Here is a 23,411-nt window from a genome sequence, read left to right as displayed (position 1 = left end):
TGGAAGGAGGCGTGGCGTTTGAAGACGTTTACGGTTTTTAAAGCCTTTCTCTCGCAGATGACGTCTTATTGTTCTTGAGCTGCATTCTGCGTCCGTAAGGGCTTTAATCTGGTTCGATGATCGGCTGGTGTCTTGCCGGAAAACCTGTCGAATCCTCCTGCTCAATGCCGATGAAATTTTCCTGGGTCCGACCACTTAAGATTCTCGTTCCGTGTCCCTCAGGGTTTTTAAAGCAATTTGCAACAGTAGTTTTACTACGCTCAATCTCACCAGCGATGGCATGTTGGTAGAGAGACCTTGCTTTTGCAGCTGGACATTTCTGCCACGTTTAAACTCTGTCAACTTTTCAGCCTTTGCCATGTTCTTACCCAATGTAACACAGGAGATGTCAGTGGGAGATGTTGATAATGCTACTGCTTGAACATAAATGACTAAATTTCGTTATGTGCTTACCGATTAACGCTTAGTTTCAGTGTGGTCATAAACTTTTTGACCAGCTAGTGTTTAGGCTAATTTCATAGTGTTCACATTTTCCCTATTAAATGCTAAAAAGGTTGTTTATTTTTATTTTCCCTTTTCTTATTTTCATCTTTCGTAGCTCTACTCAAATAACTGGTTGAATCTAAAACGCAAAATGCATATTTTTTATGTTCATTGGCCTTACGATTTTGGCCATTAGTGTAATTGATTTACAACAATTGGTTGTACTTCCATCCTCATTCAGAAAAATTACTGGGGATTCAAAATCCTATGTTGACTCAACAACTACCAACGATTTGCCTTTGAAAGAGAAAGAACAGCTGATAGATATTTCAACTGATTAAACCCTAAAAACAAAATTTCAACACGAAGAAATTACACAATTTTGGATTCAAATGGCCATGGAATGCCCTAAAATAAGTAACAGAGCTTTGAAAATTTTGATGCGTTTTCCAACAACGTATCCTTGTGAGCAAACATTTTCACTGTATACAGCTACAAAGACCAAATTTAGAAATACGCTAAATATTGAAAGTAATTTGCGCTTACAGGTAACAACCGTACTTCCAAATATTGAACTACTTTGTGAACAAAAGCAAGCCCATCCGACCCACTAATAAATAAATAAGTACACTGAACTTTTACTGATATAATTTTTGCAAGCAGAAATTTTTAAACAGATATTTTAGTGTAATTTTTTATTAAGGCTCCGAAATAATTATCTTCTTTCTGATGTGAAGATCCGCAGATCTAAAAAGTTTGGGAACCCCTGATCAATTAACAAATCTTTGTCCTTACAAAGTACGTGTGATTAGATAATTTACGAGAACTGATGTGGCTTCTCATCAAGTTGTCGACATCGAAGTAGTGGGTAACTATACACATGAGAATTATATGTGAATATTATAAAGATATATATTCTTTAAAATGTGATACACTAAACCAAGTAAACGTTTTTTAAAACGTGTTGTTTTTGTTGGGTTTTTTTGCTGGAGTACCAAGATTTGAAAAAAAATTCAGACAAAGCGGTAAAATACAAATTCAAAAAATTGCTTGGTTTTTAAAAGGCTTAACTTCAATTAAATCTGATATTAAATACTAACCAGGAAAGGTTTTATGTCAGACAAGAAAAAAAATTATGAAAATTAGTGTCGGTGCTCAAGATGGAAAGTTGTGTTTTTGTTCTTTATAGCACGAAAGAAATTACATGAAGCTTGTTTCATTGGTGCTGAAAAAACTTGTGTCGATGTGATGAAAAACAAGAACTGTTTACATAAAATGTTAAGCCTAGAAAGTGTTGATACATTTCAAGAACAAACTGAAAAATAACTACCAATAAAAAAGTTTTCGTTCTTAAAACTGATAAACATGTTTCTTCGCAAAGACATTTTGGAGTTCAAAGTTTTGTTTACTTTAATCGATTTCCCAATGTTTTATCAATCACTTCTTTGTGTCTCTAAATACACTGGTTAACGTGCTTACAGCTGTACTTGTTTAGTTGTACGTAACAGTTTCACACCACTTGCACCTTGAAGACAGAAATCGTTATACTCCAATTAAAATTAATAAATTTATCATTCTGATGTAGAGATTACAATATTTCGGGGCTGAAAACAATAATTATAAATTCATTCCACATGATAGAATTAAAATAGAAACATGACAAAGAAGTTTAGACATTATTGAATAAAAGAAAAAAACAGTTTGAACTTTTGGGCAACTGTATTTGTTAAAATCATAGACATACACGTTCACAATTATTACTGACAATCCGTAAATAAATCGTGCCCACTGCTTGTTGTTGCTGGTCATTTATATTCTTGTACAATAAAACCGGTACAACCCGGAAATATCAAAATTTTGAATCATTATCTCAAGATTTCTCTTATAAAATGCCCTCTACATGACGGAACCTGCGTAACGCGAACGGAAGACTATCTTTCACTTACATCATCTATCAACAAGTACGATTAGAACCCGAGAAAGGCTGAAAAATGTTTTTGATTGAATATTATTATTTTTTAAATATTAAAAAAAATTTTGTTTAATGAATAATTTTTAAATATTAATAAATTCTCGGACATTTTGTAAGTATTGGTTAAATATATTCTCTTTATTTTTCTGCCGTCATTATTTTTGCAGTTAAATTAGATTCAGGATGTATGGAAATATATTTGTCTTTTAAGTGCAAAATTCAACTCAATAAATAATTCTCACGAAAAAATAAATTATTATCTTTCCTAATTTTAAAATTTAGGGAAAAACATACCATGGTTAATAAGTAAAAGTAAAAATCCGCGCTATTTCTAAATCTTTAGTATAATATTCTACAAAGTAAAAAAATTTCTTCTATGAACTTCTTTCCACGTGGTAAATAAAAACATCCTTTCTGTTAATTAGAACGATTGATTATAAAAGTGTAATTTTCCTTTTGTTCTTCTCCAGCACTACAGTTTACTCTTTAGTAGTCTTACGAGTACGTTTGACCACTGTGTCTGTCTTTGGCAAGTTTGGTTTAGGCGTTCCACACATGATTCCAGGGTCGCGGGTTCGAATCCCCGTCGCACCAAACAAATTCGCCCTTTCAGCCGTGGTGGCGTTATAATGGTCAACTCCACTATTCTTTAGTAAAAGAGTAGCCCAAGAGTTGGCAGTGAGTGGTGATGACTGGCTGTCTTCCGTCTAGTTTTACACTACAAAATTAAGGATGGCTAGCGCAGATAGCCCTCGTGTAGCTTTGAGCGAAATTCAAAACAACCAAACGAAGTGTCTACTCCTCTCTTCTGGTAACTCATTGATAATATAGAGGATTTATATTGCTAAAATTGGAGGTTCGATACCGTTAATAACATATAGCCCATTGTGTAGCTTTACTGTTAAATTCACCCTCTCTGCACCCCAGTGGCAACAGCGATATGTCTTCAGACTTGCAACGCTATGAACCGGTTTCAATATCCGTGATGCGAAGAGCAAAGACAGCCCATTGTGTAGCTTTGTATTTAATAATAAATTAGTTAAAAAGTATTATATTCCTGACTGCTCCATTAACATTAGATGTAACTGACGTTCTAGTCATGTTTATTTGTTGATGGGTAGGAAAGCTCTAGAGAAAACACAACACGAAGTTATAACAATAGATGTACACGTAAGGCAAGTTTAATTAAATATATATATTTACATTTTCACGTCCCGAAAAATTACAATATGATGGCCTGTATTATGAGTTCTTACTTCAGCTAATAAGCAAATCTCACAGTAAACATCGGTACTATAATAAAATATGGGAAATTGTTGACTTCCATGTTCTGGATGAGAATGTGAATGTGTCTATGTGACTGATTACACGTCAGGTAAGTGTGTGCGTGATTAATTTTGGCATGCGGGCAGGTCAAACTGCACGTCATGACGTTTTAGTGAGTTACATAATAGATAATAAATAAAATTGTAAAATTATATAATTTTAAAGTTCTTCATTTATTTTAAGAAATATTTTAAAATAATTTCAAATTCCCTATAGGGAAAATTTGGATATTTGTTTTGAGCAGACTCCCCTTCTGTTCTTTTTTTCCATCTCCAGAAATTTACGAAATATAACATAAAGTATTCTTTGTAATTTCATCATCTGTATTCTGAAGCTATATTTTATATTATTCAGTCATGAGGGGCTAAATAGCAATCAATGAAAATTCAGAAACCACTTTCCACGCCTATCTCTACCATGCTCTAATTTATAATTTGCTAATAGATTTTTACGATACCAACTGTAATTAAATGTATAACCAATGAAAAGTCAAGATTTCAACTGATTCATTGCCATAGTCGTCATACCACCTGGGTTAACAGATAATTTACAACTTGGTTTCACGTGATAAAAAAAAAATTCCCAGCAGCACCCACTGGGAAGAATAGTTGAATTTGTAACTGCTCCAGTATCGTAGTTGGAGATGCTCGAGTACCTCCAAAGGCAATTTAATATCACCGGTACCTGTTACAGACAGTAAATGTAACGACGTTTATTCGCCCACATGTTGAATGAAGACGCTTGACATGTTCATTTTTTATCTATATATCCGAAAATAGATCTTTCTCCTACAATGGAACATGTTCGGAAAGAAAACAATGATTTGCCAGAAACCCGACAAAAAGATTTCAAAGAATTCCAAGAAGGCCAAAACAAAAGAATATAACGGTTAATATATTTCGCATATACATTTCAAGCAGCACATGAGACTTATGGCGTCATTTGTAAAAGGTCTATAGCTGAATTTAAATAGAATATTGAACTTACTTCAACAATCTTCAAAAGAATAGCGTGCTCTTCATGATGTATGACAGGAAAAAGTAGCCGATAATCTTAATACTGTAAAGAGTTTCGACTCAATAAGCAAAAACGGGTAATACATAGATAATACCGGTCACAATGTTCACCAAAAAATAGTACGTTGTGATCGATCTTCACACATGATAATCGACAACCAAATAAAAAATAAGAAAATAATTGTTCAGGTCTAAGAAAACAAAGAGCGCTTTTCGTATAAATGAAAGTGGTACAGCAAGTATAAGTAATAATGAAATAGCTGTGCATGTACAAATGATAATGAAATAGTCATGTACGTGGAAACAGTTTGTTTGTTTTTTTAATTTCGCGTAAAGCTACTTGATGGCTATCTGCGCTAGCCGTCCCTAATTTAGCAGTGTAAGACTAGAGGAAAGGCACGTAGTCATCACCACCCACCGCCAACTCTTGGGATACTTTTTTTACAAACGAATAGTGGGATTGATCGTCTCATTACAACGCCCCCGTGGCTGAAGGAAGAGCATGTTTGGTGTACGGGGATTCGAACCTGCGAACCTGAGCTTACGAGTCGAGTGCCTTAACCCACCTGGTCATGCTGACCCGTTGACGTTGATGGAGACGTATTTATTGAAATATGGAAATATGTAAAGTTTGGAACTAATACAAATACACAGAACTCCTCTGAAGAGTCCTTAGAATATCTTCTCAGCTAGTGTCAGAGCAAGCCCGGCAAACAAACCTGTTTAAATAGTGCCAGTCACGAAAAGAGTTGATTGAAGCAACAACAATGATCCAAATATTTTATATGAATCAGACAATTAATTTTAAAAACACCTTTTTCACGTCTATAAATACAACTTTGTAAATCATACTTATGCAGTTGTGTATTACAGTTTTAAACTGTTTCTCTCCTTTAAACAAAATCTACTAAGCTCATTTATCGTTAATACATTTCCAGTCACGCTTATACACTCGTGCACCAGGTTTTTTCACATTTTCAGCGCTCTTTGCACTAGTAAGTTTACACTAAGAGTATTTCTGTAACCTCAGAATATTGGGTTGAAGAAACAAAATATTCTCAATGAAAATGTACATTCTGGCCAATCACCGATAACGTTAACTGTTATTGGACACTAACATTGGCGTGATAACAACATACTCTTAGAGATGTAACATCAGCTTATTTGTCTCTAAACCGAACGATAAATCTGTTTCATTACGTAGTGATTCGAGACTTCAGCAGAACTGATGATTTCTATTCCAGTTGTCGACATCGAAGCTGTGGGTAAGTCCGTGAACTTGAAAATTACAATAAATATAAAATAAGCTTTACACATGATGAAAATAGAAGAATATGTGTTTTTAAAATGTCGTACAACAAAGTATCAGACCGCAAAGAAATTAGACATTTCTAAAATCGTGTTTTTTGCTGAAATATCTCAAGTAAGAAATAAAACCTAAACAATGTAGGACAATACAAATTGTGTCATAAGAACTACTTGGTTTCTGATAGGCTTAACTTCAAATAAATCTGATGTCTGGTGTGTCTTTTCATTGAAAAAAAAATTATGTAAATCATTCCTGGTGCTCAAGATGGAAGATTGTGTTTCTGAACTTAATAGAACGAAAAAAATTACATGAAGCTTGTTTCATTGGTGCTGAAAAAACTTGTGTCGATATAATGAAAAACAAGAACTGTTTACATTAAATGTTAAGCCTAGAAAGTGTTGATACATTTCAAGAACAAACTGAAAAATAACTACTAACAAAAAGTTCGCGTTCTTAAAACTGATAAAGATGTTTCTTCGCAAAGACATTTTGGAGTTCAAAGTTTTGTTTACTTTAATCGATTTCCCAATGTTTTATCAATCACTTCTTTGTGTCTCCAAATACACTGGTTAACGTGCTTACAGCTGTACTTGTTCAGTTACACTATTTCCACCTTGAAGACAAAAATCGTTATGCTCCAATAAAAGCTAATAAATTTATCATTCTGATATAGAGATTACAATATTTCGGGGCTGAAAACAACAACAATTATAAATTCATTCCGCATGATAAACTTAAAATAGAAACATGTCAAAGAAGTTTAGACATTATTGAATAAAAGAAAAAAACATCAATTTGTGGAAACTGTACGTGTTAAAATCGTAAACAATTATTACTGACAACCCGTAAGGAAATCGTGCCCAGTGCTTATTGTTGCTGGTCATCTGTATTCTTATATTTCCTTAGTGTTTCTCATCTGAGATTCGTAAAACATGTTCGCTGACATCCACTTTGTCACACTCAAAAATTAAAATCACTCAAAATAACGCTCACATAAATACGTGAATTATATTATTTAATATTTCCAAATCTGATTTCACTGCACTTCAATGAGTCATCGGAAAGGCTTGTAGCGCTAAAACCCTTGACGAACACAACACAAATAGCCAACTATGTAGCTTAGAATTATGTAACATGTTGTATTTTTATTCTATAATTTTATCGTCAAAACTACAGCTACTCATTTGGTTATCTGTTCTGTACCCACTATGGAAAGTCAAACTCTGTATGTCAAGTTTATAAACATTTTAAAGTTGATGTTTAGTCAGCTTCGAGCATGTTATTGTAAACTAGCCAAGACATAATTTACAGGACCGATGTAATACAAAGTTAAACAACTATTATTTCCACTATGTCTGTCAAATCCACTATAACACATTTTTCACTAATTTAACTAATATATGAATGGTAATTGGTAGGCTTACTAATTGTAAATCGAAATCAGATTTGACATCTATATAATACTGTTTCGTGAAGTACTCGGGTCTTTGAATGATTTGGTGAAAAGTACTAACTTCGTACATATCTCAGTGCGGGAAACGTGATGGTCAGGTGGTCGGGGGGTTCGATACTCAACAACAAAAATTCACCCGTTCACTCGTGTGAGCGTCATTAAGCCACTCTCAATCCCACCATTTGTTGGTAAAGGAGTAGCCAAGAGTTTGCAGTAGGTGGTCATGACTAGCTGTCTTCCCTCTTGTCTTTCACTTCTAAAGTAAGGACGACTAGCCCAGACAGTCCTCGGGTAGTTTTGCGAGAATTAAAAATTATATCTAGACGCTGCAATATTTCAAAGTTGAGTACAGCAGTTTAAAAGTATGGATTACATAAAACATACAAATGCGCTGGAAGATATTTTATAAATGACTATTCTTCGTTTGTTTAATTTAACGAAAAGTTACTTGAGTCCTATATGCTCTAGAAATTCTAAATTTGAAGTAATATACTAGAGGAAAAACAACTGTAAATGCCACCCACCACTAGCTCTTGAACTACTCTGGAGTTTATTTTCAGTGAGTACAAACCCCAGACGTTATGGCCATTTACTCTCTCATTCGTCAACATGAGTTTACAGATATCACCAAATCGGTTCATTTAACCAATACTGCTTTTCTTGTGTCCCAGCTGTACTGATGAGTTCCGTATTGAGCGAAATGTGTCGGCGTTAATGGGCATTGGAAATATATCTTTATTGGAATAATTTTATTCGCTCTTTTACTCCTTAAATCGATAAGTGCCTCAGCAAAGAATCCAGTGTTAAATATATGATAAAAGTAACACTATCTTGTAACAAGTATAATTTTGCTTCTCTAACTTCGAAAATGCGTTCACACCGACCCAGTTGCTGTAATTAAACATATTGTTTTTTTACAGGGTTGAAACAATCTGGTCAGCCGAGTAATGAAGCATTCCGTAAAGTGGCGTCAGAAATTCACCAAGCTTTCTCACAAATTGGTTTTGTTTACCTTGTAAACCATGGGATATCACAAGAACTAGTATGTCGTGCTCTTTTAATTACTTGTTTTTCTCCAATTTTCATTTTGTTAAGATTGAGATAGGAAGTTCACAAAAAACGACAGAACAACATGTAGTTGTATATATCTTTTCTGTTTTCTAGTTTTCCGCCATTTTCCAGAAGTCCAGAAAGTTTTTTCTACTTCCTCTTGAAGTAAAAGAAAAATACAAAAGACTTCCAAATCATTACGATGGCTACCTTAGTTCAGATAAAGAAATGTAGGTAGAAGATTAAAACATAGAAAATATCCTTGTAGTTAATGTAAATTTATTTTGTTATTTTCCCCCAATATATTTCATAAAATCACAATAAAAATTTTAACAATAATCATTTTTGTTTATAAAGATTTATCTTGGTAAGTGAAGAAGTGGAACTCCTGATAAATGAAAGTCTATCTTACAAAAGTTCATCAGATATTCCTTAGTGCTGATTTATCTACTTTTTTGATTTCATCTATTTAGATCAATGTTCTTAAACAATCGCGACGCAATATAATCATTTCTGTACTACTACCCCTTCGTTAGAAAGAAGCCAAAAAATCAAACCGTTCAAATAGTATGGAACTAGATCCTGGTTCTCTGATCCTCCCGACCCAGCATGGCAAGGTGGTTAAGGCACTCGACTCGTAATCTGAGGGTCGTGGGATTGAATCCCTGTCACACCACACATGCTCGCCCTTTCAGCCGTGGGGGGGTGATATTATGTGTCGGTCAATCCCACTATTCGTTGGTAAGAGTAGCCCAAAAGTTGGCGGTGGGTGGTGATGACTAGCTGCCATCCCTATAGTTTTACACTGCTAAATTAGGGAGGGCTAGCTTAGATTGCCCTTGTGTACCTTTGCGCGAAATTCAAAAAACCAAATTATTCCTACCAATATTATTAATACATAAAAAATGACAACCACAGATTGAAATGAATGGAGCACTCTTTCAGATTGCTACATCTGCAAAATGTTTAGGATTTACATTTGACTCAAAACTAACGTGGGTAAACCACAGAAGTGACATAAGAACAAAAATTTGGCGAAGAACAAACTATGCTGGAAAACTAACTGGTAAAACCAGTGTAGCAACAGCAGATAACATCATAAAAATATATAAAACGTACATTAGTCCTGTCAATAATTATGCAGCCCCTGCATGGATAAATGTAAGTAAAAAAAAACTACTTCAAACAAAACAACAAACAATACAAAATACATTACTTACAACAGCTTATAAAGTACTCAGAACAACATTATCAGAATTCATGTATAAATACGCGCACATAGCAAATAGACTCCTACATAGTACAATGAATTATTTTGACAGAAATTGGAGAAAAAAAAATGAACTAGTAAGCGAACTACACAGGAAGTGTATACATGATGAGGATAGACCTAAACACCTTTTCCCAGTGAATATATATTTTCTAAATAAAGAGAAAAGGTAATCTATAAACTAAACTACACATTAGTTTATTGGTTAATTAGTAAACTTTGAAAGAGTTTTTAATGTAAATCTTTTATAGTTAATACCTATGTAGTAAAAGTGCAAATAATCATGGAACTATAAAGAAAAATGATTTTTGCACCAAGTGTATGTGTAGATAGTGCATGGACATTGCCCTGAATGGGGGCTGAGTTGGTACGGGTTACGGTAGCCCTCGTGTGCAGTGTATAAATACACTTGACAATTGTAAAAACAAATATAAGGGAAGTAGGAGAGGTCGACGAAACATGACCCTCCTGGGTATATAAACATCAATACCCAAATACCTATGAGAGAGAGAGAGAAAATATCACTAACAACAAATGTCCTCTGTTGGTTGTTAGCAAAACTCTACTTATTTTAAACATTCCACAGTTGTTAAAAAACATCAACCACCCACTACGCTCAAATAGATATTTTGATAACGGAAAGAATAAAAACGATAAAAGAAAGTGACGAAGATACAAAATAGGTTATTTGAATTAGTTATTAAAATAAATATTTTTATATTCATTTCTATTGTACCTGGTCTCTAAAGTATAATAACAGATACCAAATATTTTTCTAATATTTTCATTTGTTGGAAAGCATGCTTCCAAAACGTACACACACACACAGTTTCTACACTGTCTGTGTATTTGGTTCTTATTCGCCCTGTTTTGATAAGGCTACTATTTGTATTAAGTATACTGAGCAGTGTATATTATAGTGTTGTGTACCTTGTCCTCTAGACTGCGATTCTTCTCCCTAAATAATTACGTGAAACAGTTATATTCACTTTCAAGGAAAATGTACGTCTTGGTACAAAGTTCCTCCAACCTCAGTTTCTTTTTCACCTTCGACACTTTTACATGTTACCTTTTGAGTCCATTACAATAAAAGTGATCGACTTTCACTATCACCTCGTACATTGAAGTATATTTACCAAGAATAACAAACTTCGCCCTTCACAAACACTCATCTTTTGTACCAATTCTGATTATACATAAACACAGGAGCGAAACAAGACCACTTCTTCACCTTGGTTGTGTACGGAGATTCATAGAACTTCTATTTATATTTACAAAACAAATTTACCAATTATTACCTCTGTTTAATTAACCAAGTAACTAAATGTCTCCTGACTCCTAAAAGTTAACAACCTCTGTGTTTCTTTCATCATTTAGTCTCCAAAGGGGAATTCAAAAAGAAATAAAAGAAACTTATGGAATAGTGAACAGTGAATGTATCTTTCCATCTGACCAAGATACTCCCGGATTCAAAGAAACTTGTCTTGACTTCCTCGAGGCGTGCGTGAACCTGTGTCGCCGTTTTTTGGTGGTTCTTGCTTTATCTTTAGGTAACATTTTGACTTCCATTTTGAGATGAGAATTATTTGTCAGTAGTATTTCTCCGATTATTTAACTAATATTACTAGGATAATGTCTGGTACAATATCATGTGTAAACAGATTTAACACATATTAGTACAGTTTGTTGATTTAGATGTTTGTCTCATCCCCACCCTCACCTGAAAATATTTCTTTGGGCTCCCGTTTCTGTTAATTCAACAACTTTTAGATCACGTATTGTTTACAATATGTATTAATTTGTACATAATCAATTTATTGTTATAACATTACCAATTTAAAACAATATGAATTCTCAACAATATAGAAATCATTTTTTCACACTGACTTACAGATTAGTAATAGTATAGATAGGCTGTAAATGTTGTGTTCAGTGGAAGAACAATATTTTTACATACCCTTGTTTGTTTCTCTTCATTTTATGTTTTTGTTTCTCTTCATTTTATGTTTTTGTTTCTTGAATGTTCTCTTCCTATGAAGTATTTTAGATTTATTAGAATTATGGTATTAAAAGAAAAAGACTCACTTGCTATAAATTAAAATTATAGATTAAATTCATTATCTCGGTGTAATAAGTGTGTTTAATTTTCCTTTATAACTGAATGTTTTTGCTGCCCAGACCTCGCAGAAGACTTTTTCTTGAAGAGACACCAAGAACTCACAAAGTGCAAAGAAAATGCATCAACATTAAAACTGCTGTACTACCCTCCTGTAACAGATGTGACTTGGCTTACAACGACTGTTCGTTGCGGTGAACATTTTGTCTTTGGAACGGTGACATTTTTGTTTCAAGATAATGTTGGTGGTCTGGAGGTAACGATAAAATTAATGTATGTAAATGAGTAAATTAAAAAAAAAAATTCATTACGAATTTCGAAAGTACATTAAACCGAAACGTCTACTGTTAACCTAAATAGTTTTAAAATAATTGGACATTAGAATCTTAATGTAACAGAATGTTTAGATAACTGTACAGTAATTACACAGTTTAGAAAGTTTGTTTAATGTTGTATAATATATAAAAAAATTATAAGTGCATGTAAAAAATAAATTTTGATGAAAGCTATAAAACTAAGTTATATTACATTAAACCAAATTACAAACATTAGTTTATGTTTACTATTCGAAAGTAAGTTATTATTTAATTATAAGGAATTAATTCGTTACGAATTGAACCATTAGAGGATAACAGTAGTTTTATAAAATGATTTTTGGAATTTTGAATAACATACAGATGGTGGTGATCAAACCACCAAAAAAATTAAAACTTATATGGATGAAAATTCCAAAGAAACCCTACAATTGAAATTGGACAACGGTTTACTAAAACGTTCTTTGTTTTATTTTTATTTTTTACTGTTTGCAACATATGGATTTGGATAAGCCAATGGTACGTCTTCTTTTCTGTATACAGTTTCGGACCTTTGACGCAGCACTTTAACTGTTATCTTACCCTTCTCCCATTAGCAAAGATTGGACAACCTTGTCAACTCGTATTGACTACATGTTGAGTGATATTAAATCTAGAGTATATATAAATTATCTAGAAGCTTTGTTTCAAGATGTTTTATCACAAGTTTCAATACATTTTTTAAATTTAAACAATCATAGTTTTTGATAAGTTATCCAACGATGTATGTTGTTTTTTAATTGAGTGTTCAAACCCTTGCATCATACTTGAATGAGTCGATTAATTAGAGGAGACGTTGTTATCACGCAGAGGACGATTATCTTCCCAGCTAGTGTTTTTGTTTGTCGCAATTTTTGTTATAATTAATATTAAAATGATTAAGGTTTCACAGATTTAACCACACTTAAGGTTCCATCTGATTTGTACTTTAGTTTTCCTTGAGTATCAAATTTATTACTAACACACTTATTATTATTATTATTATTTAGTATACCTGTGTGAGTGTATCGTTTAGAAACAATTAAAAATCGCGTTATGTATATCGTATAATTTCACATGAAAGATTAGAGTTTATAAATCCTGAATTTTTATATTTCAGGTAAAAACAAAATCAGGAGAATGGATACCTGCTACGCCACTCGGGGGAGCCATTTTGGTGAACGTTGGAGAGTTTTTGGAGATGTGGAGTGAAGGAGTATATTCACTTACATGCTATCACTTACATTTATTGCATAATAGCTAAAAAAGAAGACATAAGTCACACAATATTAGAAATTAACCCTGAATGCATATACGCCTGTATGTACAGTATGTGTACAAAATGTACAGTATGCATATCTAAAAAACTAGAGGTGATGAGTAAAAACGGATTTGAAATCTGAATTCAGCATCCCCCAAATTAGGTTAAAACAGTTATTTTTGTGCTTGCCTCAATTTCTTTGTAAACCAGTGTAATCAAAGAAAACTGCGCGTGTAAATAATAAAATAGTCCTGTGTGTGTATGCGTATAATTAATCAAATAGCACTGCACGTACAAATAATACTGGTTATATTTCCGTAGGTTCCTATGAAATGTAATGTTTAAAGAGTAAATAAAAACAAAATTTAATGTTTTTGAAGTTCATATGTTATACATTGTTGAAGTCTACAGATAGCGTAATTTTTTTGGTGATTCATGGCATTCGCAGTACAAAATGCAACATCAAACGTTCCCTTATGTAACGTCATTTTAGTGTTTAATCAATAATTGACAGACAACCTTTACTCTATAGCGATTTGATTTGTTTTGAATTTCAATTCAGAAGTTAATATTTCAAAAACACGCCCAAACATCGATGTTTATGTGTTTCGTGATGTATTGAATGAGATAATTATTTACCTTTCTTCTTTATTTACTATTATAAGTTTAAAATATTGTTTGTAAATAGTAATAACTCAAATATGTATAATGCATTATAACTCTTTTCGTACTTTTGCCATTAACCAAAAGCTGCACAATTAACTATCTCTGCTCTGCCCACCAAGGATATCGAAAAACGATTTCTAGCAATATAAGTCAGCATACATACTGCTGTATGAAATCTTACTTTAAAAATACTTGCACACTAAAACGAAACCAAAACTGGTCACTTTCTAAGGATTAAAAGTTAATTTTATATTATTGGATACGGTAACGTAAACGCACAGGCACTTGTCGCTATAACTTTTATCATTAGCTGAAGTTCATCATAATAAAAAGAATACATAGATATAAATGTGTAATGTTATGCTATTTAGATTAAATATTTATGTTTTAGAGTTATAATTTGTCATTCTACAAAGAAAAAACGCAAAATTTGTATTTACTTCCTAATTGTTTATGGTGGTTACGAGATCGGTCAAATATATCGAGCATGTACAAAGATTTCGATTTGATTGTGAAAATACCACATAAAATAAAATGTTTTCTTTAAAAAGAAATTAAATAATTATCTGGACGTTATAAAAATTTCATATGTGAAATTTGAACATTTCCTCTTCGTTAGAAGTATTTTTAATCTTAAAATGAAAATTATTCTGCGTGTTGCCTGGTCAACATTTTGAAAAATTAAATTTAACTCTTACCACTTCATTTAAAAACCTGATTTTTTACGAAAATCCTTAATTTACTAATACCCTTCAAAATTTTGTAAACAAATAAATACATTATCAAAAATCATAATGTGATTACTTTCATGGATATCGTCATGCTTATCAATTTTATGGATTTCACCCAACCCGTAATAAGAGTTAATTAACTGAACAAACCTAACAAACAATAAACAGTAACGTAAATTCAACATTAAAACAAACGAGGAACAAACTCATCAATTGTGAATTTCTGTGCTGGAACTAACTGCACAAAGTTTTTTCAGACAATAGCGAAAATAAACAGAAAAACAAAATTTCTTATCCCTCCACGTGTACAATACATGGTGTATAATAGCTTTCATTGTGTAGCACGTGTGTACTTAAAACACCTGTTCATTACCAGAACTTTACATGTTAAACTTTAAGCTCTGTGTTGTATCTCAAGTTTCGGTCTCTATAAATTTCCAGTTGTTAATAACGCACTTTGGCAACACTTTCTTTTAATGATAGTCCATCGAGTACGTTGACGCATGCGTAGCTTTCCTATAATCTATTTGACCCTTAAGTTATGAAGAACTTATAAAAGCGCTTAATATCAATAAGTGAAAAAGAAGGTTTGACTTTTCACAATATATATTTAAATGACGTCAACATCAACAACCTCGTTCTAGTTTTCAGACACATTATTTTTACGATCAATTTTTCATATTTCAGACAACAATTATACCTTCAATACATAGTATCTTAATACGCAACATATAAATGAACTGTATAAGATAACTTGCTTGCACAAGAAGAAAAATGAAAATTCAAAAACAACATTTCTCAGATTATCAGTTTCCCTGCCATCTCGTGGGGATTATTATTACTAAACTAGAATTTCTGAACATATTCTGAACCAAAAATATCTAATAATTACACTTAGAAAAGAGAACAAAATTCAAATAAACTTCACTTTAAAACATTAGTGTTAAATAGAAACTTAGAATAGCAGCCAACAATAGAACTACAGTTGATGAATGCATCTTGTATAACTGAGAAAATTCATATAATTTCTATGTTTACGACTGTTGGAGTTTGGACTGATGAATGAAAAATGAAAAAAAATATGGTGAAACTATTTCCACCAAAACATCTAGAGTTCTTAATGTCTTATAACCTTCATTTTTAACATACCTTTTTACACTTTACAAGTAAGAAACGTTGATGTCTCGTTTTATTCATTTTACTTAAAATATAAAGGAGTGTCTATATAATGTAAAAATGTATACATTCCACACGAATCAAAGTGTGTGAACACAAATGAACATTGTTCTGATAAAAGTAATATAGTTATGATAATGACTTAGGTACATAACTCTAATTCGTGCACTGCTTAGCATTTGACAGTGTTTTTAACTTAATTGTGCCCACTCAAAGTGATCACAACAGCTTCATTTTAGTCGCAGGAAAGACGTTTACCTAGCATATGGCCCCATACCCCCCAGATCCCGAGTACAATGAACCATAACCTTTAAAGATCGAAACATTTTCTTACTTGTTTTGCATGTTAAATAAAAAATAATGTCCGTATCAGCTGTATGTAATTGTATATATTTATTTCGCTTTGGTTCCCTGTAGTTACGCAACAAGTATTTTTGTAAATGTAATCGTCCTTGGAATAAAATTTTATAAATAGTCGAGTTAAATTGAAGCCGACAGTTTTCGAAGCTTGATTAGTTTTAGTGACAGAGGAGGGTTTTGTTTACTTAAGGTCGTGCTGGATGATGACCTTTGGTAAAATGGCAAGAGACATAAATTAAAAATAAAAACAATTAGTGTTACTGATTTTCTTCTCTTGAAAACGGTTGCTATTTCCTAACAGAATGTCTCCTTAAAATACTAGAGAAAGACGTTTTGATTAACGGGAATTTTAACTTTAAAAATGAAGTTATATCAAAGCTGGCCACAAAGAGGCCTTTCTGGAAGTGACATGGGTGATCTCGTTTACGAAATAGAATGAGTAATTTACAAAAAAAAATTGTTAGTGATAAAGTGTTGGAGTAATAGCACTGGAAGTTAAGGTGGTTGATTTCAGTGTGCACGAATAACAGATCCAGTTGGAAGACCGAATAACATTCCGGATCGGGAATCCCTTGGAACTACCTTGACTTAATATTGTATTTGCCTACTTTAGATGTCTGTGTATGTGTTAAATTTATTTTTGTGTTAATAATCTCATTGATATAATCCTTTCAAATAATATACAGATAATCCCAATGATATAATTCTTTGAGATACCATAGAGATCATCCTGTTCATATAATCTTTGAGATAGCATAGAGATAATTCCACTCATATAATCCTCTCAGATAAAATAGAAATAATCCCGTTGATATAATCCTTCCAAATATAATAAAATAATCCCGTTGATATAATCCTTTCAAATATAATAGAGATAATTCCGTTGACATAATTCTTTCAGATAACCTAGAGATAATCCCATTGATATAATATTTTCAGATAACATAGAGATTATTCCATTCATATAATCTTTTCAGATATCATAAAGATAATTTCATTGATATAATCCTTTGAGATAACATATCGATCATCCTGTTCATATAATCTTTCAGATAGCATAGAGATAATTCCACTCATATAATCCTCTCAGATAAAATAGAAATAATCCCGTTGATATAATCCTTCCAAATATAATAAAGATAATCCCGTTGATATAATCCTTTCAAATATAATAGAGATAATTCCGTTGACATAATTCTTTCAAATAACACAGATATTATCCCACTGATGTAATTCTTTCAGATAACATAGAGATAATCCAATTAATATAATCCTTTCATATAGCATAGACATCTTCCCATTGATATCATATTTTCAGATATCATAAAGATAATCCCATTCATATAATCTATCAAATAACATATCGATCATCCTGTTTATATAATCCTTTCATATAAAATAGAGTTTATCCTGTTGATATAATCCTTTCAGATAAGACGATGATTATCTAATTGATATAATCCTTTCATATAACATAGAGTTAATTCCACTCATATGATGCTTTCAGATAACACAGAGATAATCTAATCCCGTTAATATAATCCTTTCAGATAACATATCGATCATCCTGTTCATATAATCTTTTAGGTAACATAGAGACAATTCCACTCATATAAATCTTTCAGATAAAATAGATAATCCCGTTGATATAATCCTTTTAGATAACACATTGATCAATGTTATATTTTCTTTCTAAACAGATAACATAGAGATAATCCCTTTGATATAATCCTTTCATACAGAAATAATCCAGTTGATATAAAAAGAGTCCGTCAGGAGGAAAGAGAAAATGTGGGTTTACAAAATTAAAGGTGTGAAGTGTTGTCAGGATAGAAGTGTTTTGGTTTCTTGTTAATTACGTTCTTATGGCTCAAGATTGGAAAACTTCTGCAAAGGATGATTCCCGAGCATCCCCTGAGCTTGTTCACAAAATATAAAATATGTGATAGTTTGATCTGAGGTTAGCAAGAGCAAAGCAATAGGACGTTTACAACTTTCTACAACATGGAAATGGAACAGTAGAGAACAAACTCGGAAATCTCACTGCACCTTTATTCTAAGATATGTAAAGTAACACTCGTGACACATTAGTAAGTTAAAGATTTCATTAACGCTAAAGATGGACTTAGCTATGTCTTGAAAAGAAAGAATAACACGTACACACGTTCGTCAAAATGTACAGTTCTGGAATTTTTGTCATATAATGGATGTATTCACGTTACGACATTATTGTCCAATTTATCCCCAGAAAGATATACTGAGTTGAGCTTGTTTTGTTTGTTTTTTTAATTTCGCGCAAAGCTACAAGAGAGCAATCTGCGCTAACTGTCCCTAATTTAATAATGTAACACTAGAGGAAAGGCAGCTAGTTATCACCATCTACCGCCAACTCTTGGTCTACTCTTTTTACCAACGAATAGTGGGGTTGACTGTCAGATTACAACGCCCCCGTGGCTGAAGGAATGAGCATGTTTGGTGTACGGGGATTCGAACCCGCAACCCTGAGATTACGAGTCGAGTGCCTTAACTCACATGGCCATGCCGACCCATTGAGGTTGATAGAGACGTATTTATTCAAACACGGAAATATGTAAAGTTTGGAACTAATACAAATACACAGAACTCCTCTGAAGAGTCCTTAGAATATCTTCTCAGCTAGTGTCAGAGCAAGCCCGGCAAAACAAACCTGTTTAAATAGTGCCAGTCACGAAAAGTCGATTGAAGCAACAACAATGATCTAAATATTTTATATGAATCAGACAATTAATTTTAAAAAACACGTTTTTCACGTCTATAAATACAACTTTGTAAATCATACTTATGCAGTTGTGTATTACAGTTTTAAACTGTTTCTGTCCTTTAAACAGAATCTACTAAGATCATTTATCGTTAACACCTTTGCAATCACGCCTATCCACTCGTGCACTAGGTTTTCAACACTTTCAGCGCTCGTTGAACTAGTACGTTTACACCAAGAGTATTTCTGTAACCTCAGAATATTGGCTTGAAGAAATAAAATATTTGCAAGGAAAGTGTACATTCTAACCAATCACCGATAACGACAACTGCTATTGGACACTAACACTGGCGTGGTAACAACATACTTATAGAGATGTAACATCAGCTTATTTGTCTGTAAACCGAACAGTAAATCTCTATCCTTAAAAAGCACGTTCGATTCGAGACTTTAGCAGAACTTATATGATTTCTATTCCAGTTGTCGACATCGAAGCTGTGGGTAAGTCTGTAAACTTGAAAATTACAACAAATATAAAATAAGCATTACATATGACGAAAATAAAAGATTATATGTTTTTAAAATGTCGTACAACAAAGTATCAGAACGTAAAGAAATTAGACATTTTTTTAAAACGTGTTCTTGGCTGAAATATCTTAAGCAAGAAATAAAACCTAAACAATGAAGGACGGTACAAATTGCATCGTAAGAACTGCTTGGTTTCTAATATGTTTAACTTCAATTAAATCTTATGTCTGTCGTGTCTTTTCATTGAAATAAAACATTATGAAAATCATTCTTGCTGCTGAAGAGTGTGGGAGGTTGTGTTTCTGTTCTTCATAGCACGAAAGAAATTACATGAAGCTTGTTTCATTGGTGCTGAAAATACTTCTGTCGATGTGATAAAAACAAGAACTGTTTACATAAAATGTTAAGCCTAGAAAGTATTGATACATTTCAAGAACAAACTGAAAAATAACTACTTACAAAACGTTCGCGTTCTTAAAACCGATAAAGATGTTTCTTCGTAAAGACCTTTTGGTGTTAAAAGTTTTGTTTCCCTTGGTCAATTTCCCAATGTATTATCAATCACTTCTTTGTGTCTCTAAGTACACTGATTAACGTGCTTACACCTGTACTTGTTCAGTTGTACATAACGGTTTCATACCATTTGCACCTTGAAGACAGAAATCGCTGCAACCCAATTAATGTTAATAAATTTATCACATTAATTCTGATATAGAGATTACAATATTTCGTCTGTGAAAACAACAATAATTCTAAATTCATTCAACATGATAAACTTAAAATAGAAACATGGCAAAGAAGTTTATATTTCCAAATATGATTTCACCACACTTCAATGAGTCATCGGAAAGTATGAGGGCTTGCAGCGCTAGAACCCTTGACGAACACAACACAAAGAGCCAACTATGTAGCTTAGAATTATGTAACATGTTGTATTTTTATTCTTTAATTTTGTCGTCAAAACTACAGCTACACATTTGGTTATCTGTTCTGTGCCCACTATGGAAAGTCAAACTCTGTATATCAAGTTTATAAACATTTTAAACTTGATGTTTAGTCAGCTTCGAGCATGTTATTGTAAACTAGCCAAGACATAATTTACAGGACCGATGTAATACAAAGTTAAACAACTATTATTTCCACTATGTCTGTCAAATCCACTATAACACATTTTTCACTAATTTAACTAATATATGAATGGTAATTGGTAGGCTTACTAATTGTAAATCGAAGTCAGATTTGACATCTATATAATACTGTTTCGTGAAGTACTCGGGTCTTTGAATGATTTGGTGAAAAGTACTAACTTCGTACATATCTCAGTGCGGGAAACGTGATGGTCAGGTGGTCGGGGGTTCGATACTCAACAACAAAAATTCACCCGTTCAGTCGTGTGAGCGTTATTATGCCATTCTCAATCCCACCATTTGTTGGTAAAAGAGTAGCCTAAGAGTTTGCAATAGGTGGTCATGACTAGCTGTCTTCCCTCCTGTCTTTCATCAGACGCGGCGACATTTCAAAGTTGAGTACAGCAGTTTAAAAGTATGGATTACATAAAACATACAAATACTCTGGAACTTATTTTATAAATGACTATTCTTCGTTTGTTTAATTCAAAAAAAAGTTACTTGAGTCCTATATGCTCTAGAAATTCTAAATTTGAAGCAATATACTAGAGGAAAAACAACTGTAAATGGCACCCACCACTACCTCTTGAACTACTCTGGAGTTTATTTTCAGTGAATACAAACCCCAGAAGCTGTGACCGTTCACTCTCTCATTCGTCCACGTGAGTTTACAGATATCACCAAATCGGTTCATATAACCAATACTGCTTTTCTTGTGTCCCAGCTGTACTGATGAGTTCCGTATTGAGCGAAATGTGTCGGCGTTAATGGGCATTGGAAATATATCTTTATTGGAATAATTTTATTCGCTCTTTTACTCCTTAAATCGATAAGTGCCTCAGCAAAGAATCCAGTGTTAAATATATGATAAAAGTAACACTATCTTGTGACAAGCATAATTTTGCTTCTCTAACTTCGAAAATGCGTTCACACCGACCCAGTTGTTGTAATTAAACATATTGTTTTTTTACAGGGTTGAAACAATCTGGTCAGCCGAGTAATGAAGCATTCCGTAAAGTGGCGTCAGAAATCCACCAAGCTTTCTCACAAATTGGTTTTCTTTACCTTGTAAACCATGGGATATCACAAGAACAAGTATGTCGTGCTGTTTTGATTATTTATTTCCTCCCAAAATTCATTTTCTTCAGATTGAGATACGGAGTATACAAGAAACGACAGAACAACATGTAGTTGTATATATCTTTTCTGTTTTCTAGTTTTCCGCCATTTTCCAGAAGTCCAGAGAGTTTTTTCTACTTCCTCTTGAAGTAAAAGAAAAATACAAAAGACTTCCAAATCATTACGATGGCTACCTTAGTTCAGATAAAGAAATGTAGGTAGAAGATTAATACATAAAAAATATCCTTGAAGTTAATGTAAATTTATTTTGTTATTTTCCCCAAATATATTTTATAAAATCACAATAAAAAGGTTAACAATAATCATTTTTGATTATAAAAATGGTGGGTGGTGATGACTAGCTGCCATCCCTCTAGTCTTACACTGTTAAATTAGGGAGGGCTAGCTCAGATAGCCCTTGTGTAGCTTTTCTGTAGGAAGATGACTGAATAATATAAAATATAGCTTCAGAATACAGATGATGAAATTACAAAGAATACTTTATGTTATATTTCGTAAATTTCTGGAGATGGAAAAAAAAGAACAGAAGGGGGAGTCTGCTCAAGAACAAATATCCAAATTATCCCCCTAGGGGAATTTGAAATTATTTTAAAATATTTCTTAAAAATAAATGAAGAACTTTAAAATTATATAATTTTACAATTTTATTTATTATCTATTATGTAACTCACTAAAACGTCATGACGTGCAGTTTGACCTGCACGCATGCCAAAATTAATCACGCACACACTTACCTGACGTGTAATCAGTCACATAGACACATTCACATTCTCATCCAGAACATGGAAGTCAACAATTTCCCATATTTTATTATAGTACCGATGTTTACTGTGAGATTTGCTTATTAGCTGAAGTAAGAACTCATAACTACAGGCCATCATATTGTAATTTTTCGGGACGTGAAAATGTAAATATATATATTTAATTAAACTTGCCTTACGTGTACATCTATTGTTATAACTTCGTGTTGTGTTTTCTCTAGAGCTTTCCTACCCATCAACAAATAAACATGACTAGAACGTCAGTTACATCTAATGTTAATGGAGCAGTCAGGGAATATAATACTTTTTAACTAATTTATTATTAAATACAAAGCTACACAATGGGCTGTCTTTGCTCTTCGCACCACGGATATTGAAACCGGTTCATAGCGTTGCAAGTCTGAAGACATATCGCTGTTGCCACTGGGGTGCAGAGGGGTGAATTTAACAGTAAAGCTACACAATGGGCTATATGTTATTAACGGTATCGAACCTCCAATTTTAGCAATATAAACCCTCTATATTATCAATGAGTTATCAGAAGAGAGGAGTAGACACTTGGTTTGCTTGTTTTGAATTTCGCTCAAAGCTACACGA

The 23,411-nt window shown here is 32.8% G+C and overlaps 2 protein-coding genes across 4 annotated transcripts; both read left to right on the top strand.

Moving 5' to 3' along the window:
- The first annotated feature begins 1,178 nt into the window (after nucleotides 1–1,178).
- On the top strand, nucleotides 1,179–22,353 carry LOC143243708 (uncharacterized). 3 transcript variants are annotated; one of them, XM_076487354.1, is made up of 4 exons: nucleotides 1,179–1,351; nucleotides 6,002–6,062; nucleotides 8,480–8,601; nucleotides 22,131–22,353. In XM_076487354.1, the coding sequence occupies exons 2-4, from the start codon at nucleotides 6,026–6,028 to the stop codon at nucleotides 22,248–22,250; spliced, it is 279 nt and encodes a 92-aa protein (XP_076343469.1). In that variant the 5' UTR covers nucleotides 1,179–1,351; nucleotides 6,002–6,025; the 3' UTR covers nucleotides 22,251–22,353. The 3 variants fall into 3 exon arrangements, with proteins under 3 accessions (XP_076343469.1, XP_076343467.1, XP_076343468.1); XM_076487352.1 differs by lacking the exon at nucleotides 1,179–1,351 and having other exon boundaries at nucleotides 5,910–6,062; nucleotides 22,131–22,328; XM_076487353.1 differs by lacking the exons at nucleotides 1,179–1,351; nucleotides 6,002–6,062; nucleotides 8,480–8,601 and adding exons at nucleotides 19,565–19,759; nucleotides 21,887–22,008 and having other exon boundaries at nucleotides 22,131–22,328.
- Nucleotides 9,534–13,591, top strand: LOC143243710 (uncharacterized). Its single transcript, XM_076487361.1, has 4 exons — nucleotides 9,534–9,770; nucleotides 11,225–11,429; nucleotides 12,058–12,251; nucleotides 13,448–13,591. Exons 1-4 carry the CDS (start codon nucleotides 9,534–9,536, stop codon nucleotides 13,589–13,591), a joined length of 780 nt encoding a protein of 259 aa, XP_076343476.1.
- Nucleotides 22,354–23,411: the final 1,058 nt, after the last annotated feature.

Source organism: Tachypleus tridentatus, unplaced genomic scaffold (assembly GCF_004210375.1).
Source record: "Tachypleus tridentatus isolate NWPU-2018 unplaced genomic scaffold, ASM421037v1 tig00013818_pilon, whole genome shotgun sequence".
Lineage (NCBI taxonomy): Eukaryota > Metazoa > Arthropoda > Merostomata > Xiphosura > Limulidae > Tachypleus > Tachypleus tridentatus.
This window is presented reverse-complemented; position numbering and strand designations above follow the sequence as displayed.